General features: G+C 41.4%; 1 protein-coding gene across 2 annotated transcripts in view; it reads left to right on the top strand.

Moving 5' to 3' along the window:
* The window catches only part of RUNX1 (RUNX family transcription factor 1), a 118,324-nt gene that overhangs the window by 53,196 nt on the left and 37,526 nt on the right, over positions 1-27,602 (top strand). Inside the window, exon 4 of one of the 2 annotated variants that reach the window (XM_073584633.1) lies at positions 11,956-12,147. The exons of the other annotated variant lie outside the window; for it this stretch is intronic. Coding sequence (XP_073440734.1) covers positions 11,956-12,147 — 192 coding nt within the window. The remainder of the gene's footprint in view (positions 1-11,955; positions 12,148-27,602) is intronic. 2 annotated transcript variants of the gene reach the window in all.

The following is a 27,602-nucleotide window of genomic DNA, read 5'->3' as shown; positions in this document are numbered from 1 at the left end:
TGGGACCCCCCGACTCTTCTCCATGTCCGATTTCAGACTAGGCGAGATAAGCTGTTGCCAGAGTAGTTTGGCAGTGACTCTCTCATACAGAACACCGGAGCGATCAGCTGAGCGATCACATCTATGTATGGAGGAGTCGGGAGACTTCCGGCCGCCACCTATTGACTGACAGCTACGTATTGTGTATGGGACCCCGTACAGTGGTTACCTAGCTCTGATAACTACTGTAACGAGCCCTGCCCCTGGGTGCCCATCACATAACCAAGACAGGCTTTAATTCCAAAAAAATGAACAGGGAAGGATCCTGATGATTGACAGCAAACAAAAAAGAATTGGTAGGGGTTTTTTTTGCTCAAACTGTAATTCCCCTTTAAGAGAGAAGGCGCCTAAGTGGAGTAAACGTTTCCTCGTTCCTGACTGACAATTGACTGGCCCCAATATAAAAGGATCTGTCCCTTTAATGAAAACCTGTTACTTGATATTCCAGAATGTTAAAGTACTTACCATTGACGTCAGCTACAGATAATACACAATTTTGGCATGATACGCGATACTGTGTTTTATAAATCTTCCCTGGTCGCCAGGATGTGCCCGCGATCAGACCAAGAGGCTGTTGTATCAAGTAACAAACTGAGATGAACGCACCGACTGGTTTGTGATAGGCCGACTCCTAATCAGTTTGTGATCCGACTGCTAGTACAAATCAGAGTAATCAGGCTTTGATCAGCGGTCTCCAACCCATGAGCACGGGTCTAGATCAATGATGGTGATCATGGCGATCAGCTAGAACCTGGCAATAAGTGTTTTGTTTCCCTGCAGCACCACCGCAGGAAAAATTAGGAATTACAGCCCTTGTAATGGATGAACTTACTGAGTCCTCCACACGAAATATGCTCTTTCTAGCTTTATTCATCTGAGGCCGCTCCATTCACTACGGCTGTAAAACCCTTAAATGCCACTGACAATCACTGACAACAGCATTTAAGCCACGGGCATCCATTTCCGTGATAAGGACTGTATACTGCAGCGCTAAAGTAAAGCATCGCATACTAAAGTATATAGTACAAGCATTCATATGTTCAAGTCCCCTATGGGGACTCAAAAGAAAAGGTGGAAAGTAAAAGAAAAAAAAATCAAATCATCCCATTTTCCCCAGTTAAAAATAAATAAGTATAAATATATATATACATGTTTAATCAATATCGTCGTGTTCATAAATTTCCAATCAAAATATACATTAGTTTAAAGCTGTTAAACTGTAAAGCGCTGCGGAATATGTTGGCGCTATATAAATAAAGGTTATTATTATTATTATTAGTTTAACCAGTAGTACAGTAAGCATAAATAAAAGAAAGAAAAAAACAATAAAAATGCCAACATTGCCCCTTTTTTTCGTTCGCTGCACCTCTCACACAAAATGTAATAAAACATTATCAAAACGTCATATGTACTCCAAATTTATACCATGAAAAACTACAGCTCAGTACACCAAAAATATATATATACAGCTCCGGGGACAGAAAAATAAACTAGTTTCAGGTCTCAGAAAATAGTTAAACTGATTTATATTTTATTTTATTTTTTTTAGAAAGTTTAGAATCCATTAAATTAGTAAAAAAAAAAATATATATATATATTGTTTGGTGTTGCCGTAATCATATTACCCTGGACAATCATTCCAGGTTATTTTCGCTGCACAATGGACGTCGTAAAAAAAGAAATTACGGTAGGAAAAAAAAACCATGGCATAGTTGTTTTTTTTTCTTGCACCATTTTACCTTGCTTGAATTTTTTTTTCCATTTTTTTCTGTACCCTATATAACTGAATGCTGTCATTCAAAACTACAACTTGACCCTCTTCCTCCACTCCCCCCCCCCACAAAAAAAAAATAAAAAAAATAGAGCCCTCATAAGTTTATGTCGATACAAAATTTCTCACTCTTGGAAAAAAAAAAAAAAAAAAAAAAAAAAAGAGAGGAAAAATAAAATGAAAAATAGGAGTTAAAAATAGCATTTTTAAAAACCAAGTAAGTACCCCTTTAAGTTAGCGGGTTGCATTTTTTTTGGCTTTACCACCACGCCACAGTACTCTTGGCCTCATCTACATACACTGCACTATAATGCTCGTCAGCCGCTATAACATGGGCTTGGCCTTGTTATTCCAGTGTATAAATGCCTGTGGTTTCAGGGACTTTTCGGCACAGCAGCAGTTTTCCTGTTGTTCTACGCTGGATTTCTGAGTCACAACCTTAACATATAATCCAGCGGTCTGAAGCTCAGCAGCCCCCATAGGTCTAGTGTGTTTCTCTTTAAGCTCCCACCCGTGCCACAAGCTGCTCTCCATAACCTTGTGCACCTATCTGCACGATCTAGCCACAAACAGCTCCCCCTGACCGCAACGCTTCCCTACTGAAAGTTAATACTGCTTGATTCATTTTGTGCAGCTTGCGCACCGCCAAAGAAAACAGTCCAAAGAATAACTCGCTTGTATGCAGCTTGGAATCATCTCAGAGGCCTCGGTTTCATAATACCATACAGTAGCTTTACTATATCTCCTCCGCAGCTGTGGAGAAAACTTGGAGAGTAGAGAGTGCTGCGAGGCAGGGGTACAAGACATGAGCACTTGAAACCTACGAGCCAGCGTGGAACTAATGTTTCTTGCGAACCCTTAGAGCCTCGCTTGCATACTTTGAACGCATGGAGGAAGGTGAAGAGTTAAAATTTATTTTTTAAAAGGACTTTTTGGTTTTGTGTTCTATTAAGAAAAGTTCTATGGAATTCTAGGATACTTTGCTCCGCGATTCATTCTGGCGTAAAACTGTTTGAAATGTGGCAAAAGTTTTGGAACTTTCGGCACTTTTAAGCCTGTCTTAGCAAGCTACAGAAACTTTTTGAAAAGCGCTGGTTTATACTACTGTACTATATCACTTGCCGGATATAGGATGGGACAACCAAGAAAGATAAATGTCCGATAGGGACTTGTGGCTGCTATAGGGCGCTTGGAGTGAGTGCTCCTCACCCTATTTAGACCCTTCTCTTTTGCAGTTGGGTAGCAGAACTTGGGTTAAACTTTCCTCCCCTGAGGAACAGTATTATTTCTAACAAGAGGAGAGATTGGTCCAATGGTTAGGTGAGGAGGGGCAAGCAATCACTATGACTTCCTTTCCTCCATGGCAATACTGTGTCCCTTCATGAGTGTGATATTTTCTATGGGATCCTCTTTCTTTGCCAAATAATGCATATTATAAATGGGAAAGAGCTGTTCTGCTCATCAGATGATGTAGATCATCTAAGCCTAAGTTCTGGGTGGGCACACACATCCTGGGCGTTGATGCAGCAAGCAGAAAGGCAGTTATGTAGCCGGGACTTGGCGTACAAAGAAATCTCAGGAGGAGCCGGACTGTTGAAGTGGGACCCAGCAGGGATGAATGCATGCACTACACAGGAAGCACATATGATGCAGCACACCAAATATAGGACTAGGAGTCTCAGTCCCAAGACACTGGTGTGTGTCTAAATAGTCCTTAAATAGGTCTAGGGAGATAATGTTATTGATAAACTCTGGCAACTCGATGTGGAGCAGAGCAGAAGGCATCAGACCCAGGGGAAGGAAGCGGAGCTCTGGATGCTCGGGATATCTGTGTGTAACACAAACACTTACCGTGGAACCCATAGTAAGTGCATAGTACTCCTTATGGTGATGTTCACCAGGGTGATTTTTGCTAATGTCAGCCATTCTGAAATTTTCATCAATAGTGATGAGATCTCTATTTGCTAAATGTATCAATTCTTGTAACTTAAAAATGGTAAAAAAAACTAAGAACTGGACTTTACTTTGCTACTTTGTTAGCAGTTTTTCCCACCCCATCCAATCTCTACACCTTTGACCATCTCAGGTGACTATCCTGATTAATTACTGCGACGTCCGTCTGATTTGCAGCCAAAATTTTGATGTATCAACTCTACTTAAGTGTTGAAAGAGCTTATTTTTACGTCATTGTTTTCTCATTGTTCTGGGTGTTGCCTTAATGTCGAAATTTTTATGTATTGTTTTAATGTTCCGCACCTATGCCTTTGTGTGTGTCTTATAAACAGTATCCAGAAGGTAGCTTTTCAGTATCCATCATGTGGGAAAATATACAGCTCCCGGAAATAAAACAAAAAGGATAAATAAAAAAGAACTTGGCAAGGTGAGAGTAAATTAGGGCGAACCTGGTAATGCTGCCAAAGACTTGTGTGAAAAGGGGCATTGTAGGTCAAGAATAAACAAGACACCTCTTATTGAACTTGATACTTGTGTTTATGACTATATATAAAAAGTGCAGCGATGGATTCAAGGTGGGCTGACTGTACAGCAGGAAACTTCCCACTGAATGAGTAAAGCTGACACCTTGTCCTTGAGTGGGTATGGTGCTAATGGAAGTTGCATTTAGGTTTCAGGCACTTAGATGTGGAGCACATGGAAGAAAGGGGGTTGCAACAGCAAAAGTCAAATTAGTCTACGGTTTTGCCACCCATGACAAAATGACTTGGGTTTTCTTTTCCACTCCATGTCCTTTTTCATGATCTTACAATTACTCTGGGGCCCTGGTAAGTTTCCTACATCTATTATCAAATTAAATGGAATCAAATCAAGGCTGGGCGCTGTCTCTCCTAGGGTCCCATGGTAGCTGTATGGTCTGCCTCTGTGGTATTTACGTTCTTGAGTCAAGGCAGTTAACAATCAACTTACATTATTACAAACTCGTGTAATCTAGTAATAATTTTGCAGGATACCGCAATGGGCACAACAACCACCCCTCTAAATAGGCTTTTGACAGTCTTCCATAAACAATACCTGTATTTTGTTGAGCTAATGTTTAAATGTACACACTTTGTCACCTCAGAGCAGTCTAATATTCACTGGCTGCCTTTTAAGATTAGTATTTGGTAGTTTAAATTTTAATTAGGTTTAGTAAAAATTTTGGTATTACCCAGGACTTGTTACCAAGTTAAAAGTTGTCAGTTTTTGTTTTATTATTTTGTTCCTCCTGCTCTCCTGAGTATTCATATTCATTATTTAGTGCTAAATTTTAAAGTCTTTACAATGAGAGCATGGCTCACAGTATTCTCTGGGAGCATGTCTATAGGCCGCTCTGCATTGTTACCCTGTGAGCCACGTCCCCTTGGTAAAGACCATAAAATTTTTGAATTATGGTAAATAAAAGGTCACATATTTCTGTAACCGTATAGAGGATTTAAAAAAAATATGAATACTCAAGGAAGCAGTGAGAATAATTTAAGAGCAAAAACTAGTCACTTTTGACCCTTTAAGAAATTTGATAGCACTGGATTACCAAGCAGTTTTCTGCTCATTCAGAATTAGGGAATAAATAATGGTTACTACAGACTCTTGGCTTGTCTTGCAATGAGTGCGGTAATCATCAGATGCCCGGCATTGTATTTATAATAAAAAAGAATAATCTTTTATCCATGCAAATAAACCTGCTGGTGAGAGGTGGCAAAATGATATCTCCTCTGAATGCTTCAATTAAAGCCTTGACAAGAATTAATATTTACAGTTAATATTAATGCAGGAGATGGCAAGGGTCTGCCAACATGCTACGCCTGCTTCACTATTAGACTCCACCACCCCAGCCAGATGGATTTAGGCCAGGCAGTACTGAGTGGTTACAAGATTATACAGTCATAGGTTAGTCGCATCCTGTGTTTTTGTTTAATACATTCCATTGAACATAGATAGAGCGTCTCATCAATGTCCTCCTCTGTTCTCCATGAAAAACAATGAGCATTACGGTAAATAAAATATGCCAAGAAATAAATATTGTAATATCAAACATTATTTGTGATGTGGTATACTCAAAAAATAATGTATAACGCTGCCTTTTGTTACTCTAACGGTGTTCTTTGGCTTTACAGTCGGAGATTTCAATCCCCATATGCACTGCACTTGAGACTCGGGACATCCAGAAACATTAGTTGTAGAGCACTTTATGTATAGAGTTATGTGGCCACTGTATGGTGCTATTATTTGAGCAGTGTGTGGCGGTATTTACTTTTGTTTCGCAGCTATTCAGGCCTCATTCAGACATCCATTTTTCTCAAGTTCGAGAAAAACGGACGGATTATTATGATCAGACACTGATTAAGGTTTGATCATCGTGTGGTCTAAGTGTCATCAGGTTTTCTCGTACATGGAGAAATTAAAAGTTTCGCCACCTCTTCCTTTCCGACGAGAATCGTACCGTACTCGGATGTCATCCTAATGCGGTCTGATTTTTCATGGACCGGTTGACTTCTGTTGCCGATTTTCATCCGACCCTCGGATCAAAATCAGACCTATAACCGATATTTTCCACTGATGGCTCGGTCCGAGAAAAAAATCAGACATGTGCACAGCCCCATAGACTATCATAGATACAAGTGCTATCCGTATAAACCATGGATAGGACTCGTACTACAAAGTCGGGCTTGTGAATGAGCCCCTTGGCTGTGGACAGTACGGCTGCGCTGGGTGCACTATATTAATGGCGGATGCCATAAATATTGCAACATCCGTATATAATTTTTGGAGTGTATTCATGGAAAGATTATTTAGGCAACTGTGTAAGAAATTGAGGCAAATGTATGATGGTGTTATTTAAGCACCATACTGTAAAATGTTAATATATAGGCACTGTATAGAAAAGTTCTTTGTAAGAGAGCCAGTAGGAGATACTGCACAGGGCACCCTATACAGTAGGGTCCAGTCCTACCTATAACAAGACAATGCTATTATTCTTGGTCCTGCACTTTTCGCTTTGAAAATTATTCTGTAAGCACCACAATTTATTGTACCTTCTTCTTATGTTACTTGTCAAGTGAGTGGGAGTTGCCAAAAACCAAGTCTATGTTGTGCAGAGAGGCAGTCTGTTATATAGCAGGTAGAATTTCCTGCGACAACTCCGGTGCATGTAGCTACATTTATTTCGATGATTGTCACCTAGACAAAATAAAAGGCACTTTGTTACTTGGCAATGTGAAGTAACAACAGAATCCATTGCAACTTTGTGTGCGCTATTGAGGTTGCTGTTCTAGGCAGTGCCGGCACTATATGTCCATTGTAGTTACAGTGAGCACCTCGTCTACACCAGTATTATAGCGCCATCATAATCCGCAGCCTTTACAGGCTGCCCCTAATTGGGGGCTCACAATCTTCGTTTCCTATCAGTATGTCTTTGTGGGAAGAAGCTAGAGAACCTGGAGGAAACCCACAGAAACACGGGGAGAACATACAAACTCCTTATAGATGTTGTCTTTGGTGGGATTTGGACTCAGGACTCCAGCACTGTTGAATATTGGCTTGAAAAAGATAGTTACCCAGGTTATCGAAGACTCCCCAAATTGAGTAGACCCTTGTTTTTGTCTTGCTAACTTTGGTCATAAGTTTCCATAACGTCCAATTTTTTTTAACGTGTATCCTACAAATCATTTCAAAATCAAGATTAGTGCAAAAAACAGGTTTTTAAAAAATATTATTGGGGTCCCGCAACACAACATTGGAGGTTTCTTCATGATGTCATGGTGTAACACCTCCTTATTTCTACTTGCCAACTTTTTGAAGAAGTTTTGCTAGAGCAATTTTTTTGCATAATCATGCCCGATTCTTAAAACCCACACCAGTTTCAGATACCCAGAGTATGGAGCTCTGTGTTTTGATGGTGCCAAGCACAGAACAACTCTCCAGAAGCAGCACTTCTTTCGGTGAGGTTATAGGAAGCTAACGCGTTGCCCTGGGAGTCCTTAGAATCTACCCTTTTTTGGGGAGAAGGGTCTACTCTTTTTTTGAGGGGAGCCTTCCTGACATTTTGGGGCAGTTGGCAAGTATTAGTGATCGGATGATTGGTTGTGTGAGTGACCTGAGTAGCTCTAAGATCAATAAGGAGGCGCACAGTAAAGCCCCTCTGTATACTGTAATTTACAATACCTGCTCACAGATGACTTGGACCAGGCAACATTTTTTCTTTTTTGCATGTTTATTTTACATGGCTCTGTATGCAGAAGTAACTGTTAATTATTGCTAAAACCATTCACCTCTGTTCTCAGGTCACCGGCAGTATGCAGCTGTAATTATCCATCCTCAACACAACACGTTATTCTTCAGCAGCCCAGAGATCTGATATATTCCCAATGCAGGAAGCCCGCAGCCTGTACATACACAACGTACAATTTTTCGGGTTCCTGTTATTTTACTGTTTGAGTAGCAACCTGACCCAAGAAAGCTGAAAAAAAAAAGGAGCGAGTTTTTTTTTTTCTGCAGGACAGAAGTAGACATATTCTAGAATGAACCCTAATGTCAGTTTCCTCCAAGAAAATTGTGTTTTGGATTAAAACTACTTCCTTCCTCCAGTTTTAGATGACATTTCACGTTCCTTATAGGAACAGCACGCAATAAAATGGTTTATACACCAGAGGAACAGTGAGCCCTTGTGGACTCACCGATAAAAAAAAAAAACTAGCTTATTAATGAGACAGTAGCTATGTGCCAAATGTATGCAGCTCCAGCAATGACAGGGGGTGAAGGAATTTAAAGTGGATTTCCACCCCATAAATAAAAGTGGCCATATAATAGTAAGTCAGAAATCAGAGGAGCAGCCAAAGTTTGTTCGTGATACTTTGTTTTATGATATTGGTATTTTTCTGTTTTGTTGTGGCGGCCATTTTTTTTAAAAGTGATAACAGGAAGTTTGTTTACCATTGAATCAACTTTGGATCAACCATAATTTTGTTAACTTGTCCAGTCAATGACAAATTGACAGTGATAAATTTAACATTTGTTTTCTGGTGTTCCTGTGGTCTTTTTAGGAAAAAAAAAATTGCCGCCACAATGAAACAAAGAAATGTCAATATACATATAAAGTATAATTACTAGTCGCTTTCTGCTGATCTAGTGTCTGATTTCTGCATACGTTGCAAATTTTACAACTCTCCTTAAAGGACATCTAGCGTTGAGCAAGAAGATTCCCGCTGCCCTGGTCCTATATCCTGTCCGGTCTACAATAGCATCCTGACCGAGACAGTCTTCACTTCTCCCACCATCATCTTTGACTCTTGCGCTTACTTGGCCTTATGACATCATGACGTCACATATGGTCTAGTGTCATCATCATAATGTGCATCATACTGTGATATCATTGAGCCTAATAAGTGCAAGAGGCGCACATGATGCCTGTGGCAGAAGTTTTAGACTGCCCATGTCCAGCTGTCCCATACAACCAAACTGGATGTTAGACCACCATCATCTTCGGCCATTGCACTTACTTGGTCTTACGACATCATGACGTCACATATGGTCTAGTGACATCATCATAATGTGCATCATACTGTGATATCATTGAGCCTAATAAGCACAAATGGCGCTCAGGATGCCTGTGGCAGTAGGTAACACTGCCTGAGTCCGGCTGCCCCATACAACCAAACTGTATGCCAGACCACCATCATCTTCGGCCCTTGCGCTTAATTGGCCCTATGACATTGTGATATCACATGTGGTCTGGTGACATCATCATAATGTGCATCATTCCATTATATCTTTGAGCCTAATAAGTGCAAGTGGCGCTCAGGATGCCTTTGGCAGAAGTTTTAGACTCCCCAAGTCCAGCTGCCCCATACAACCAAACTGATTGCCAGACCAACACCGTCTTCGGCCCTTGCGCTTACTTGACCCTATGATATCATGAGGTCGCATGTGGTCTAGTGACATCATCATAATGTGCATCATACTGTGATATCATTGAGCCTAATAAGTGCAAGTGGCGCTCAAGATGCCTGTGGCAGACGTTTTAGACTGCCCGTGTCCAGCTGCCCCATACAACCAAACTGGATGTTAGACCACCATCATCTTCGGCCATTGCACTTACTTGGTCTTACGACATCATGACGTCACATATGGTCTAGTGACATCATCATAATGTGCATCATACTGTGATATCATTGAGCCTAATAAGTGCAAGTGAAAATGAGGATGAATGAACTCATGGAGATCAACATCCAACACTGCGGAGACACCATCACATGTTTCTCAACGCAGTGATTCTAGGGCAATGCCCCCACCCTTATGGGAAATATGTAAATATATGCAAAACACAAGCCACGGAGACACCATCACATGTTTCTCAACGCAAGCAATGACTAGCCTGGTCTTTCCTCGGGAGGGAACAACCACGGGAAGGGCAGTCGCAATGAAGGAAACCACCAATGCCAAAACATGGTATCCATCCACATACAGCTGTTTCAGGGTATTGCCCCTCATCAGTGTGGAGTAGGAAACTGGCTAGTAGGAGCAATGCCTAGTAGAAGACTGTGAAAATGAGGATGAATGAACTCATGGAGATCAACATCCAACACTGCGGCGACACCATCACATGTTTCTCAACGCAGTGATTCTAGGTCAATGCCCCCACCCTTATGGGAAATATGTAAATATATGCAAAACACAAGCCGCGGAGACACCATCACATGTTTCTCAACGCAAGCCTGAGTCCGGCTGCCCCATACAACCAAACTGTATGCCAGACCACCATCATCTTCGGCCCTTGCGCTTAATTGGCCCTATGACATCGTGATATCACATGTGGTCTGGTGACATCATCATAATGTGCATCATTCCATTATATCTTTGAGCCTAATAAGTGCAAGTGGCGCTCAAGATGCCTTTGGCAGAAGTTAAGGCTGCCTGAGTCCGGCTGCCCCATACAACCAAACTGGATGCCAGACCAGGGCAGCGTAAATCTTTTGGCTAAACTCTAGTGGCTTGTATATTTTAAGGAGTTTCATTATGAAAACCCTTTTCCATTTGAGGGAAGTTTCTTGCTTGGGACATCCTTTTCTCCCCCATTCCTTTTGGCAGGAGACAGATTGGAGAGATGCTGAAATGATTTCCGGAGGACTCAGCGTGAATAGTCATCCATAGATGCCATGTAATACCACATTTGTCCAGCCGTGGCCTCACTTTTCTCCTCTCAGTTCATCGCTAGATGGGAGCATCCTTTTAAAGGGAAAGTTTAAAAGAATTATACTTGAATAGATGCCACGTGATACCACATTTGTCCAGCAGTGGCCGCACTTTTCTCCTCCCAATTGATCGCTAGATGCTAGATGGGACCATCCTTTTAAAGGGAAAGTTAAAAAAAAAACTATAGTTTTATCACCTTATATCAACCAATATCGGATCTCCCATAGTATATTGCAAATGGTACCATGACTGAGTCTGATCCAGTGACTTAGGCTGGTGCAGCAATCCACCCGCTAGCCCCCTGCATATAATGCACACTGGGTTTCGTGTTTTTCATCGGTGACCAATGTATGGAAGGACTGACACAGGAAATCGTATTATTAGACGACTAACACATGTAAAGGGCTCGCGTGACTCAATATGTTTGCATTCACGTCCACTGTCATGAACTGGAGAGCTAAACAGAGGCCTGGGATTTGCATGCTTGACAAGTTAAGAAGCTCAAGCAGCCAGTATTCCTGCCAAAAGGGGAAAAAAAAAATCATAGTTCTCTTTTTTCTATTTTTTTTTTTCCCTGTACCCAGATAAAATCATTGCAATAAAGCTGGCTCCATTTCTCAGGTCGGTGTGAAATGTGATATAGTGCCGCGCTCGCCAAAGGAACCGGCGGGAGGAAGAAGAGAACAGGCCGCTCACATCTCCAGACCCAATGAAAGTTTACACATACTTTCATTTTAGAAATTGTAGCAACTGGAAATTTGCTTTGAAATGTAAATTTTTTTTTTTTTTTCTGGGAGGGGACAGCTGGAAAAAATTATCCCACTCCATGTTAGATAGAGACAAAATAAATCTCTAGTGTGGAGGAAAACATGCAAGGAATATAAAGTGAATAATTCTGAATATTTCTACTCATCTTCTGCCCCAGAACTTCATTTTAAAAAAAATCTTCTTCACATTAACAGGGCATCGACAGAAATTAGATGAGCAGACTAAACCAGGGGGCCTGTCGTTTTCTGAACGCCTCAGCGAACTGGAACAGTTGCGACGAACGGCGATGAGAGTCAGTCCGCACCATCCGACCCCAACTCCCAACCCGCGATCATCTCTGAACCACTCCACAGCATTCAATCCTCAGACACAGACTCAGATACAAGGTGAGTGCATGGCTCCAAAGCTTGCAGAATCAAATTGGAATAAAAAACATCCTCCTTATTGTTTGGGGTGGTTCTCCTGTGCAAAACTTGGATCCCGTAGATATGTGTAGACATTCTAGAAACCTAAGGACTCTATGAATTAAGAAAAAAACTGCTTTGGGTCCGCGTGCACATGATGTCTCTTTCAGGCGGATTCCACCTGAAAGAGCGCAGCGAAACCACCATAAAAAATTCAACATACTACACAACAGTATAAAAATGACACTGCTGTGTACATGCTCAGTCTGTTTGGAAACTGTGAAGCTGTAAAAAATAAAGAAAAGTAACATATTGAAATTAAAATGTGCTGCAAAAATCTACAGCAAAACTGTTAGCAAGGCCCCTTGAGGGAAAGACTACAGGCTTGTCCTGGAGCGGGTTCACCTAGGAAAACCTCAGAATTAAGATACAGTTTGCCCATACCCTTAAAGAGGAAGATCTCTTCCAGGAAAGACGTGTAGTTCACAAAAATTAATGTAGTCCCAACATTAAGAGGATTCAAAGTTTTAATTTTCTTTTATTTTTGCGCATTAATCTGATTTAGCTAATTTTGCATTTTTCTACTTTAAGTTCCACAATTACAACATTGTTTTTATTTGTTTTTTATATTTTAATTTTTTGCATTTTAACTTTTTTATTTAAAAATTTATTTTTTGGTTTTTTTTTTAAGAATTTTAAAAAATCGTTCCGGATTTCCAAATGACTGTTTGTACACGTGGGGAGGTAGACGGGTTGCTTTTCCCGTGGTTTGCTCTAGCGCGCAACTATGATCTACTAGAGGCGTTCTTTGTTTAGTTAGAGCTGAAGTACTCGAGTACTTTACATTACTTCAGAGTCTAGAGAGCTGCGGACCAACACATCCTGAAGAAGGTCTGGCCTAGGATGGGCTGATTTAAGTAAAAATACAAAGAGTCAGATAATCAGATTTCTGCTACCGGTGATCTGATTTGACAACCCCTCAACTTTTTGTCTTTTACTAGTTTGTGTAAAGGAGAATTTAAAGAGTAACCATCAGTTTAATTTTTATTTCATAAATCAATAGTGCACATGAAAATAATAAACTTTGTAATATATATCATATCAGAGAAATCTCCTTCTTTCTCCTCCTGGACTGATCTTTCACTCATTTCAAGGCTAAAATCTGCATTCAGTTAGGAAAGATTTTCCCATTACCGTTGGTGCTCATAAGGATCTATGGCAGGAAGGAGGAGCTGCTGCAAGTTCTCCTGAAAAGCTTGTGAACACCAACGGTCATCTCCTATCTCAGTATTGGGAAAATCTGTCTTCACTGAAGACAGATTTTACCTGTGAATTGAGAATTTTGAGAATGAAAGAGGAGGAGAAGGAAGCAGATTTGTCAAATAAGATATATTACAAAGGTTCTTATTTCTATGGGTACTATTAACATATGGGGAAAAAAAATAAACCATTACTCTTTAAAGTCATTAATTTCTATGGATGTATGGTAGGAGTAGCGCACACACATGACCACTTCTTCCATAGAATGTATCAGGGATCATACTTGTGCACTACTGGTCCGTTCATACAGGGAACCCCCAGCGATCATGCATATATCACCAATCTTGTTGATATTTAAAGGGATTTTCTTATGTGCAGGAGCACAGCACTCCTCTGCCTTGTCGGGAAGTGGTGTGCTCCTGCAGATTGAAAGTTCAGACCTTCGACATGGCTGAACCATTTACCCAAACTATTTGCTCTTCGATGGTAGCTTTGTTGTCTAATCAATAGGGGTGCTGAAAGTTGGACCCCCAACAATCTACGATTCAAGCAATTGATATCTGATGTCAGCCATTTCAGTAATATATTAGAAAATATAAAAAGCAGAGCGAATTTAAAACTGACTGCACATCTTATCCGTCTTTCTAAGAATTACAGCCTATTACGGGTTTTTTAGGATGTTGAGTCACGAGAGAATCTCCGCCACTTCTGGGAATGCCGTAGGTTTTTATTGCGCAGATACATTTCACAATGAAATTTACAAGTTTCAGATATTTATTTGAACAACAGAGAAGTCTTTGTCATATAAGAGTTTAGGCTTGATCCATTCTGAAAACACTGAACCCGTGCGGCGCGCCGCCGTAGAGCGAACACTTAAAATGCCAGCAACGGTCTTTAAAATCTGATACGGGCTGGATTGAAGTCGCCGGACACAGGGCTAAAGGGACAACAGGTGACAAGTCCCACACGCAGACACACATGTCTGACATAGGCCCCTATGTCCCGTAGAAATCCGAGGATATTAGGTTTATTAGCTATTGAGACCATTTGTTTTCATATTTCGTTGGGGACGGGGGATTTTTTAAAATTTTCTATTTATTTTTCTTTTTTCTGAAATTTTTGGCTCATTCCTTAGATATTCTCGTATCTGTTTGGAATCCATATTTAGTAGAAAAAGAAGGTGATGCAGCTTTACGGAAATCTACGCCTTTCAGGTGCTTGACATCTGAAACGTATAGATGTTGACGGTTTACTTGTCACCATGAATTAATGAAAATTGCTTTGTGTGAGGTTGGGTCACATTCTTTTCTTCCTGATTGTGGCGTGTAGGCCGTCCTTGTTCCGGATCTCATATGTATTATTGTGAGCTGGAATATCCTTCTCTTTCCCATCCATATTTATTTCATAATGGGGAGGGCAGGAAAACTGATTGTCCCTAGTCGGAAATATTCTGTCTGAAGTCAATAACTTTCCCCCACTTAACGGTACAACGGTTCAGTCTTGAATGTAGGACATATCTGAAAGCCACATCCCATAGTAATGATGATAAAACACCAAGAAAGAGAACAAACACAAAAAATTACAAGTATTTAAAATTACAGGAGTGTACCCAAAATCCATTTAGTAGATGTTAACCAAAGATTTAGAAAACCTTGTTATTTTGTTTGGCTCATACGCAATGAAGGACTGCGTTCTGGTCTTGGCTTCACCTGTCAACCAAACATTTACCGGAAACATCTGAAGAGGACGTACCCAACTGGTGGGACGTTAAAAAGCCAGCTTGACTTCAATGTAGGGATTAAAATGATTTCTCTCGAATATGCCAAATCTGAAGATAAGAAATTCTGAACAGGTCATTGTCCTAAATAATAGATTGTTGACGGTTTAGGGGCCCGAAGCTAGTCTAGATATTTCTAATAAGTATTAGTCTTTTCACATCTGGCCAAAATCATGCAATAAAGTTTAGGGTACCTTCACAATGTGCCGGTGATACCAACCCAAGTGAACCCAGCTTCACAGTGCACCAGATTTTTACCTGGGGTTAGCTAAATCTACCAGATGTTAAAAAATTTACGAACATAGAATCATAGAATATTAGAATTGGCAGGGACCTTCAGGGTCATCATGTCCAACCCCCTGCTCAATGCAGGAGTAACTAAACCATCTCAGACAGATGTCTGTCCAGCCTCTGTGTGAAGACTTCCATTGAAGGAGAACTCACCACCACTTGTAGCAGCCTATTCCACTCATTGATCACCGTCATAGGTAACGGAGTGGTTGAGGTTTACAAGTCTAAAATGCTGGCTACAGGTTCCTATCAGAAGGTTTTAGAGGTCCAAAGCTGGCTTACAGATTCCTAATAGGTTTTAGTCCCTTCCCCTAAGCCTGACCAACATTTTAGGCTGGCACCATGAAGTTTAAAGCTCATATGCAATGCACTATTAATAGCGGCGCCAGTAAACCCAGCTTCAATACACACACACAAAAGATTTTGAGCTGTTAAGTAATGATGTTCCCGGACCCCGGTCCTAAGGGGCATCATTTACGCCAGAGTGGGTGGGATTGGGTCGTAGACAACTTGACTCCTCTCGGAATGGTCTCCACTATCGTAAGAGCAAAGAGATCAGTAGAACACGGCCCACGCAGGGTTCAATTTTTATGACAACGAGGCATCTACTTGGGCTACAAAGAACCCATCTGGTGAAAGTTTGGGTGAAATAAAACAAAAAAAAAAATTTTGGAAATATAATATAAAATGTTAAGCTACATATAATATAATCACATCGAAGCGTAATTAAAATCTACATAACAAGGCAGAACAGTCACATCAGCTCTCGAAAATAAATAACTAAATTGGCGTGACGTAAAACAAGCTCCATGAAAGCCAGGAAACATACAGGGCTCTTGTGAGGGCTATTTTTTTCCCCTTTGCCTCAGACGGCAGAGATCACAGCTGTTTTTCAGGGATCTTGTGTTAAAAGAGGTTTAGTGGGAATGCATTGCAGCAAGTGGTATGCACTAAAATAATATCGATGTGCGTGCGAGGACACTTTCACTACCGCCTAGAAGGATTTCATAGAAACAGCTGGAAAGCAGAAGCGTGTATTTGTACCTGTGTGGCAGGAAATATTACGCAAAAAGACCACAAAACAGGAATTATTACATACAGGCTAGAAGAAGAAGAAGAGTGGATGCTAAAAAATAGTCTTCATATGTGGCTTTATGCCATTGACAAAGACCAAGCCACGTTCTTGGGCATCGTTCAGATTTCCTCCTAAAGAGCATTTCCTCCTGTGCTCAAAAACTATTGTAAAGCAAATATCAGATTCACTCGTTACCGCTAAGTCACACATTAGATCAAGTTGATTGCCCCCCGATATCATCTGTGTAAGGCCACGTTCAGTATTTGGTCAGTTTTTTACATCAGTATTTATAAGCCAAAATCAAGAGTGGGTGAAAAATGCAGAAGTGGTGACGGGTTTCTATTCTACTGTTCCTCTGATTGCTCCACTCCTGGTTTTGGCTTACAATTACTGATGTATAATACTGACCAAATACTCAACGTGTGAACGGGTATTTTCACCTCCCTACTGATGATATTGATCCTTTTGTTCTCCATCAAGTAAGCTGTCGCCAGCTGATTCTGGCAGCAGCTCTTTCATAGAAGTGTTCGGCCAATCTATACGTTCCTGTGTATGGGGGCATTGGAAGAGATAGCCGTTGGCCAACATCCTTGGAATAGCCGAGTGATGACCAATTTGGCTTCTACTGTGAATCCAAATTTGCATTGTAAGGGGACTGACTTGCATAATTAAAAGAGTACTCTTACACTTTTATTAGGCGTGTGTGGTCTCTTGCAAACGCCATATACAAAGGCATAGCAGCTCGTGTCTGATACAAGGACTTCAGTATCAGACCTGGCCACAGCTGTGTGTATGGCGCTGTGCCCAGAGGTACAGTTGCACCTTGTCCCTGGAACCTGGGGTGGGCGAAATGAGCAGAACCTATGAGAACTACTAAAAGCATAAAAGAACTGTGATAGTAGAGGTTCCTGTTAGAGAATTTGCATCGGGGCCCTTGAGCTTGGAGTTGGGCCACTGGTTGTACCAATGCATGAAGCTTCATCTTCCCAGTAGTGACGTTGCAGGTCATTTGGACATCATAGATGCTAGATATCCAACCACTGATAAAAAGCCGCCATTGTGTTAGCTGGTAGGTGTAGCCCACCATTGCTTCTAGAGGTGGGCCGACTTCCCTTTAGAAAGGGGTTTTCTTGATAATAACTGCCATTTCGGAGCCAAGACTTCCATGAACTGCCATGGTGGGGAAACGAGATTACATGGGTGCCATTGCCCCCACTAGCTTTTTATGGCATCTGCTAGGGAATCCGTCTCGGCTTCAGATTTTTTTTTGCAGATACAAGACAACAGGACAAGCTATAAAACATAACCTGGTGAATTTTTTTTTTTTTTACAATATGCTGCGCACATACGTAGTCGGCACACAACAGCGAAAGTACACCTGTTAATATGAAACATCTAACCAAACAAGCAGCAAGACAAAAGAAGGCGAATGAAGAAACACCACATCAAATGGTCGCGAGGTTGAAAGATTACCTTCCCTGTAGACTCAGGCAACAAAGCCGTTCATACGGGAGGCTCACTCTTTAGGCATGCAAAACCATGCAAAGTGATATTCTTGTTTTGTGAAGCGCGCTTTTGTAGTCTCCCAGGTGCACTGAGGTCTTTCTTTTTGCCTGACAGGCAGAATGCCTGCGACTAATCTTCTAAAAACGTCCTTATTCTCATATCCCAGCAAGCCCAGAGAGGCCGCATTTCATCCCTCAAAAGTTTAGTATAGAATTTTTTTCCTTTTTATTTCGAGTGAACATATAAGTTTGACAGTTTGTATCTACAGAAATGCATAAGGTGCCCGAAACGCGTTTCATAACCATTGATTGTTTTTTTGTTTTTCAAAACACCAGAACTCTTTACATATATTTTTCACATTGATAAAAGTTACCGTGCTGCCACAATATTGGAAGTTATGCTCTCAGTTACTTGGAACAATAGCATATATAAGAGGTTAATGAAATCCTACTGCATAGGGTACAACCGTAGAGTAAAAGAGGCAAATGTCCTTGTTGCCCTGCTAAAAATATGGATCAGGTGAGGTCGCTATTTTCTTGATTTTAACTACAAAAGGAATGGTGTAAGCTTCATAATCAAGGCCATATAAAGATCTGAGGAAGCCCTGGCCTGAGTGAAACATTGTGTGAGACCAAATTTTGGGGGGAGGTTATAAAATTGTAGGTCAAAAAAATGAATATTATACTATACTATATAAAGATTACAAACAGGAGATCAATCATGGTAAGGGTCAAGAAAAAAATAAATACATGCACCATCTTGGGCCCAAAAATGGTACCATACTATGCCCACATAGCCCTCTCAATTTTTTTTTAAACTACCCACAATATAATTATTCACTGTACCCAAGTAACGGCTCCATACTTTACCCACATATCAACTTCATGCTGTGTCAACAGCTTGATTCTGTATCCAAATTAAAGCACCATATTGTGCCCAAAAATAGAACTATACTGTACCCAAAAGTAACATTATACTGGGCCCAAAAATAACATTATACTGTGCCCATAAATAGTGCTATATTGTGTTAAAAAAATAACACTACACTGTGCTGAAAAATAATAATAATAATAATAATAATAATAATAATTTTTATTTATATAGCGCCAACATATTCCGCAGCACTTTACAATTAAGCGGGGACATGTACAGACAATAAATTCAATACAAGTTAAGACAATTCAAACAGTGACATTAGGAGTGAGGTCCCTGCTCGCAAGCTTACAATCTACAAGGAAATGGGGGGACACAGTAGGTGAAAAATGCTTGTTAATTCAGGTCTGGCAATTATAATAGGGATTTTCATATAAAGCTGCATGATCCGGTCATCAGGCCGTGTGTTTAAGTGCAATAGACAAGTATCAAGTGCAGTTATCATGTGCATGAAGGGTGTGGAGACAGATGAATAGTAGGGTGCAGATTCAGAATAATATTTGGAAGGAGGGAACAGGGCAAAGTTAGCTTGCTGAGTAGTTGATGTGGTAGGCTTGTTTGAAGAGATGGGTTTTCAAAGCGCGCTTGAATAGGTCAGGGCTAGGTATCAGTCTGATCGTCTGGGGAAGTGCATTCCAGAGAGCTGGAGCAGCACGAGAGAAGTCTTGGAGACGGAGGTGCGAGGTTCGGATTACGGGGGATGTTAGTCTTAGATCATTTGTAGAACGGAGGGCACGTGTAGGGCGATAGACAGAGATGAGAGAGGAGATATAAGGCGGTGCAGAACAGTGGAGAGCTTTGTGGGTGAGAGAGATGAGTTTATACTGGACCCTGTAGCGAATAGGTAGCCAGTGTAATGACTGGCACAAGATGGAGGCATCGGTGAAGCGGCTGGACAGAAATATGACCCTGGCTGCCGCATTCAAGATGGATTGGAGAGGAGAAAGTTTGGTAAGAGGGAGACCGATCAGAAGAGAGTTGCAGTAGTCCAGACGAGAATGAATAAGAGCGACAGTAAGAGTCTTAGCAGTTTCAAAGGTGAGAAAAGGTCGGATTCTGGAGATGTTTTTAAGATGCAGGTGACAAGAGCGACTGAGTGATCGGATGTACGGAGTAAAGGAAAGTTCAGTGTCGAATATGACCCCAAGACAGCGGGCATGCTGCTTGGGAGTTATGGTTGAACCCTCCAGGGTTATTTCGATGTTAGGTAGAGTGAGGTTAGTAGAGGGGAGAAACACAAGAAGTTCAGTTTTAGAGAGATTTAGTTTCAGATAGAGGGAGGACATGATGCTAGAGACAGCAGACAGACAATCCTTGGTATTTTGAATTAGGGTAGGGGTGATGTCAGGGGAAGAAGTGTATAATTGGGTGTCATCAGCATAGAGATGATACTGGAACCCAAATCTGCTGATTGTTTGTCCAATAGGGGCAGTGTATAAAGAGAAGAGGAGGAGGCCTAGGACTGAGCCCTGCGGGACCCCGATAGTAAGGGGACGAGAAGAGGAAGAGGAGCCGGAAAAAGATACAGTGAAGGAGCGGTCAGAGAGGTAGGAGGAGAACCAGGAGAGGGCTGTGTCCTTGAGGCCTATAGAGCGGAGCATAGTGAGGAGGAGCTGGTGATCCACAGTGTCACATGCGGCAGAGAGATCCAGGAGAATCAGCAGGGAGCAATGACCTTTCGATTTAGCTGTTATTAAATCATTAGAGACTTTAGTGAGGGCAGTTTCAGTAGAGTGTAAAGAGCGGAAACCAGATTGTAAGGGGTCGAGAAGAGAGTTATCCGAGAGATAGCGGATTAGACGGGAGTGGACCAGGCGTTCCAGGAGTTTAGAGATGAAGGGAAGGTTAGAGACAGGTCTGTAGTTAGCAGTGCAGTTCTGGTCCAGGGATGGCTTTTTAAGTAAAGGGGTTATGATGGCATGTTTAAATGAGGAGGGAAATATACCTGAAGAAAGAGAGAGGTTAAATATTTTAGTCAGGTGAGTGGTGACCACTGGTGAGAGAGACTGCAGGAGCTGTGAAGGAATAGGGTCACTGTTGCAGGTTGTAGGCCGAGCAGAAGCGAGGAGCTTGGAAACTTCTTCTTCTGAAACAGGGTCAAAGATGTCTAGTGAGCTTGAGGTGCGGCAGGGAAGGGGATCCAGGCACTGAGGAGATTGGGCTGAGATATCCTGATGGATGTGGTTGATTTTTTCTAGGAAATAAGTGGCCAGATCCTCACCGCTGAGGTTGGTGATGGGGGCCTGTACTTTAGGTTTCAGGAGGGAGTTTAAGGTTTCAAAAAGTCGTCTTGGGTTGTTGGATAGTGAGGTGATGAGGGTGGTGAAGTAGGATTGTTTGGCCAGATGAAGGGCAGAGTTATAGGTTTTGAGCATGAACTTATAGTGGATGAAGTCTTCTGCTAAGAGAGATTTTCTCCACTGCCGCTCTGCACACCTCGAGCAGCGCTGAAGAAAGCGTGTTTGTGTTGTGTGCCAGGGCTGCCGTTGTCTGTGTCGGGTCTTTCTGCGTATAGAAGGTGCTGCTTCATCTAGGGCATTCTTCAGTGTATTACTGAAGTGTGACAATGCTATGTCTGGACAGGAGAGGGTGGAGATGGGGGCTAAAGATGTGTGGAGATTGTCCCTAAGCTGTTGGGTATTAATGGTACGTGTATTCCGATAAGTGTGGTAAGTGGGGGTGTTCCGGGTGAGGAGACAATTTTTGACAGAGAAGGAAAGAAGGTTGTGGTCCGAGAGCGGGAGGGGTGAATTAGTAAAGTCGTGCAGCGAGCCGGGACGGGAGAAAACCAGGTCCAGAGTATTCCCGTCCTCATGTGTAGGAGAATTAGTAAACTGTGAGAGGCCGAATGAAGAAGTTAGAGAAAGAAGATGAGAGGCAGACTGGGAGAGCGGATCATTGATGGGGATGTTAAAGTCTCCCATGATGAGGGTGGGGATGTCACAGGATAGAAAGTGAGTAAGCCAGGTGGTGAAGTGGTCTAGAAACTGGCGGGAGGAGCCTGGAGGGCGATAAACGACCGCCACTCGTAAGGAGAAGGGCTTAAAGAGTCTGACGGCGTGGACTTCAAAGGAAGGAAATGTAAGTGAGGGAACCGGGGGGATGACCTGGAAAGCACAGTGTGATGAAAGGAGCAAACCAACACCTCCACCCTGTCTGTTCTCAGGTCTGGGGGTATGTGAAAATTTTAGCCCACCAAACGAGAGAGCGGCAGCAGCGGTGGTGTCTGAATGCTGGATCCAGGTTTCTGTAATAGCCAGAAGGTTAAGGGAATTAGAGAGAAAAAGATCGTGAATGTAAGTCAGTTTGTTACACACAGACCGTGCATTCCAGAGAGCACATTGGAAAGTGAGAGGAGAAGGCATGCACTGAATGTTAATAAGATTAGCAGGGTTTCTATATGCAGATGGAGGAGAGTAACGTATGCTGGTGGAGGGAGGCCCAGGGTTGGGGGAGATGTCACCTGCAGCTAGTAAAAGGAGAAAAAACAGAAAAAGCAGGTGGTGGGATGATTTGTATGAATGTTTTGAGTGCTGCATGGAGGTCTTGGATGGTTTGGTGTGGGTAAGAAATGTCAATAGAGCCTCAGAGTTATACATGGGAGAGGGGAAAAGGGAGGGGTGGATATGCAGAGAGTGCACAGAATGTGTAAAAGGGCAGGCGAGTTGTTAGAAAGCAGAGGTGAAGACAAAAAAGCAGCAGGTTGATATGATCAATGCAAATGTAGTACGACTGACCAAGAAGCATGCGTGCTTGAAAAACTTATGCACCTTACCTGTCTCCTGCCCTGTCCAACTGCATTGTCTAACTGCAAAACACTTGATCCTGTTGCACTTAATATCTGTTGCACGCGCGAGCCCGTGCAACAGAAAAATAGCACTATACTGTGCCCAAAAATAACAATATACTGTGCCTAAACATAACAATATACTGTGCCCAAAAGTAGCATTATACTGTGCCCAAAAATAACACTGTTGTGCCCAAAAATAGTGCTATACTGTGCCCAAAAATAACACTATACTGTGCTCAAAAATGGAACTATACTGTACCCAAAAATAACAATATACTGTGCCCAAAAATAACACTGTTGTGCCCAAAAATAGCACTATACGGTGCACGAAAAATAGCGCTATACTGTGCCCAAATAATATCACTAATGCTCCCAAATAACAACACCCTTCTATAATCAGGGTCCCACCTGTGTGAACTCGCAGTCAGTCTCTACTGTGAATCATATTTGAAGCCCCTGGATGACCGAACCCACAGGACCTTTGCCCCTTTTTTTTATCCACACATACTCTACGAGGACGATCACATCTCTATTTTATCCTCTTTATTGGATTCTACCGTTCCATCGTAAATCACAATGAATATGAAACATGCCTCTTCATGCGTCTAACAGAGCAGACAGAACATTAGCACATAGGAGTGATAGCAGCCAATAAAGACAAATAGGGAATTGTTGTGTGAAGTTTGGCCAGTATTAAAGGGGATTTCCATATTTGGCAAAGCAAGATTATTTAGGGGGAAACCCCATGCAGCTTTTCGTCTGCGGTTAAAACACCTATAGTGCTTATTATATTTAACTGTATGATAAAAATGTCTTTGTACTTTCTAGTACTAGCTTCTTTTACTAGTTTAGAGGATTATTACTATATGCAGTTGATGTGTCTTATTTACTGCAACGCTGCAAAGCCAGCACTTGCTTTATGGCAGAATAGTGAAAGGTAGATGTTTCTGAGTGTAAACTAATGCTGTTTGTATCACTTTAATGAGAAAACATGCTTTTTTGGACAAGTAGTAATAGAAGGTGGTTGATTACAATAATGTATATGGGGCCCGTATCCCCTACTATAACCCCTTAGCGGAGTTAAAGTACTGTATTTAGGGCTTATATGCAAAGACCCTATGACTAGATGATTAATAAATTATCACTGGGGGTCCTAACGCTGATTAAGAGAATGGGGGACCCAATCTCCCTTACGTGACTGGAGTAATAATGAGCATGTGCGACCACCACTCCCATAGATCAGTGGACACAATCTTCAGTATCATTCAGTTCACACTCTTTGAGACCCCCATTCTCCTGATTGTTGGTGGTCCTAACAGCGAATTTCCAAGCTATCACTCATTTATTACTTATCCTAATATATTTAAGTATTTAAAGCGAATCTCCACCCAAAGGCACCGAAAAGTAAGTTTACATTCCTCATGTATTGTCACCCTACCTGGTGCCCTCCATTTTCCTCCTGCTCCCTCCAATGAGATCGAGAGGGACCGGAAACCTGATTTCAGGTGGAGGAGGCAGTGGGAGGTAAACGGCGTGCACTAAATAAGGTGATTATATACTACAAATATATACTCATTTTTCAGTGCCGGAGTGGAAGGTCGCTATAAAATTAACCTGTCATGTAGTAAATGAAGCCCAATCTGTGCACAGCATGGTATATAGAGGGAAAAACTGAGCAGAATGTTCTCGAGGTTGTTAGAAAAGATTCCGTATAACTTAAATTTTATTCACTGGTGTTTTCATGCATACGAGTTCAGAAGGCGGTCTTACTCAGTGATTGACAGCTATCACCATATGCCCAGTCATACAGGGGAGACTGTCAATCAATGAATAGCACCACCCACTGGACCCATCATAGACTAGGACTGCCCACCAGACTCACATAAATACAAACACCAGGGATTTTAGAGAATAAAATACAAGATATACTGAAACTTTTCCCTCAAAAAATGGATATCACTCTGATCAGCTCCTCCTGCTCTCTATCATCCTGCCTGTAGATCAGAAACTGTTTTCAACAAGACAGACTCCCTTTCAGCAACTTTTCTGATTTAGTTTGGAAGCCCTGAACTAAGACATGGTGCCATAGATTGGAAAAACGGGTCTGATTCTTTTTTTCTCTGAAAACAGCACCACACTTGATCATTAGTTTTGTTGGGTATTGCAGTTCACCTCTTTTTTTTCTCTAAGCAGGGCCTAATAGTAAAAAATATGTGTGTGTGTGCCACATATACATATCTATATAAGTGTGTATATATATAAAGCTCAAGTGTGTGCATGTATGTATGTATGTATGTGTGTGTGTATGTCCGGGATTGGCATCCGCACCGTCGCAGCTACAGCCACAAAATTTGGCACAGTCACACGTCTGGACCCCGAGAGCGTCCTAGGCTATGTTGTGAGGCGAAATTTTAACCCCGCGCGTTCCAATTTACCAAACAATTTTGCCCCTATCTACATACTGGGGAAAAAGTGTGTGTGTATCAAGCCCCGCCCCTCATTATGATGTCACAATGGTTGACTATGGGATGGAGGATGTGTGATGGGTTTATGGGCACTGGACTATGGGATGGAGGATAATTATAATTTGCCATAACTAACCACAGTTAGTTACTATGCCCGGGCAGCGCCGGTGTGTTCAGCTAGTTTATATATATATATATATATATATATATACTGTTTATATACACTTAAATAGATATTATACACAAGCTCAACCTGTGTATGTATATAGATATATACACATACTGTATATATAGATAAGCTCTACCTCTGTATGTATATATATATACATATATATATACACATTAATTTATACACAATGCTGCAGATATATATCTATATACAGTAAGTGTGTGTATATATAACCATATATACACAAGCGCTACCTATATATATATATAATATATATATACAATACTGCATATAGATATCTATATAAGTGTGTATATACACACACACACATAAACACATAACCATACATGCGCAAGCGCTACCTGTGTAAGTACCGTATATAGATATATACATATATTTGTATGCAGTACTGCATATCTATATAAGTGTATGTATATATATATATATATATATATACCCAACCATAGACAGTATACACAAGCGCTACCTGTGTATGTATATAGATATCTATGTGTCTGTACATTGCTAAGCTCTGTAGAAACCTCACGGGAAAGACTCGTCTGAACAATTACGTTTCACCGTTAAGATCGTTGGAAATCAATCCCCGTCCTGTCTGGATAAATTAAAACTGAAGAAACTTTCTAAAAACATAATATGAGAAGCAATTATTTCTGCTTATTTTATAGTGCCAGCGCTCCAGTCCAATGTAAGCGTATAGCCAGATTTGGGGCAACCAGAGAGAACAACATCAATCTCTCACACAAAAGTGTATTCACACGCGGAATGCTCCAGGGTGAGCAAAACAATGGCGTGTTTATCAGGCTGCTGGCAAGCACGCCTTCAGGTAACATGTCTGTACAGCCACACAGCCTCTATGAACACAATAGAGAGTGGCTCCGTCCCAAACCTTCACAATCTGACTCTTTTATGTGGTCGCGCAGCCATAGTGGTGAAGAAAACGACACTACATTGCTACTACTGTCACCAGTGGTAACCACTGAAAAATGTCACCTCCGAGGCCTAGCTCCATTACTAATATCTAGTGGTGTTGCCCCTAGCAACCAGTCACAGCTCATATTTCTTTGTCAGATGGGAAAATAAAAATGGTGACTAAGGTTGCATAAGTTTTGATGTCTGTATTAAAGGGGTCTGGAGTCTGTTTTTACTTAAGTCTGTTCTGGGGTCTGTATTTACTTAGAGACCCCCCTAAGTAAAAACAGACCCCTAAAGAAATACAGACAAGGATCCCTAAATATATACAAACCCCAAACCCAGACACCATACATACAGACCCCAATCCAGACCCCCTGATCTGAGGTCTGTATCTATGAAGTCTGGTTTGGTGTCTGTATTTGTTTAAGGGTCAGGGGTTTGTTTTTTAAGAGGCTTTTCTTGGGTCTGTAGTTATTTGGGGGGCACAGTTGGAGTCTTTGTTTAGTTGGTCTTGTCTGGGGTGTGTATTTTTTTAGGGGTCTGGTCTGGGGTCTGTATTCATTTAGGTGGTCTGGCATAAGGTCTGTATTTCTTTAGGGGGGTTGGTCCGGGGCATCATTTTTATTTATGGGGTTTGGTCTAGAGTCTGCATTTATTTAGAGGGTCTAGTCCAAGGGTCTGTGTATTAGTTTAGGTAGTTTAGTCTGTGGCATGTATTTATTTTTAGGGGGGTCTGTTTTTTGGGGATGGATTTGGTTTAGGCACTATATTTGTATAGGAGGCCTACTTCCGGGGTATGTATTTATTTAAGGTGTCTAACTTGGGGTATGTATTTGTTTAGGGGGTTCTGGATCCGTATTTACTTAGGGGGTTTCATCTGGGGTTTTTTATTTGTTTAGGGGGTCTTAATTGGAGTTTTGTAGTCATAGCGTGTCTGGTTCTGTATTAATTTAGGGGGTTTTGTCTGGCGTCTGTGTTTATAGAGGAGGTCTGGTCTATGGTACGTATTTGTGTATTGGTTTGGAGGTCTAGTCTGAGGTCTATAACTGTTTCAGGACTCTGGAATTGTTTTCATATAGGGGTATGTAAATAATAATTAGGGGGTCTGGTCTCTGGCTTGTTTTTTAGAGTCTAGGATCTATATTTATTCAAAGAGATCTGTTCAGGGGATCTGGTCGGTCACTGGTCTGTCTATTTTAGAGGTCTACGATCTGTATTTGTTTTTGTGTCTGGTCTGG

The sequence above is a fragment of the Dendrobates tinctorius genome, unplaced genomic scaffold (assembly GCF_039654945.1).
Source record: "Dendrobates tinctorius isolate UK_male_01 unplaced genomic scaffold, ASM3965494v1 ptg000084l, whole genome shotgun sequence".
NCBI classification, from domain to species: domain Eukaryota; kingdom Metazoa; phylum Chordata; class Amphibia; order Anura; family Dendrobatidae; genus Dendrobates; species Dendrobates tinctorius.
Note: the sequence above shows the minus strand (reverse complement) of the source record. Positions and strands in the feature narration are given on the sequence as shown.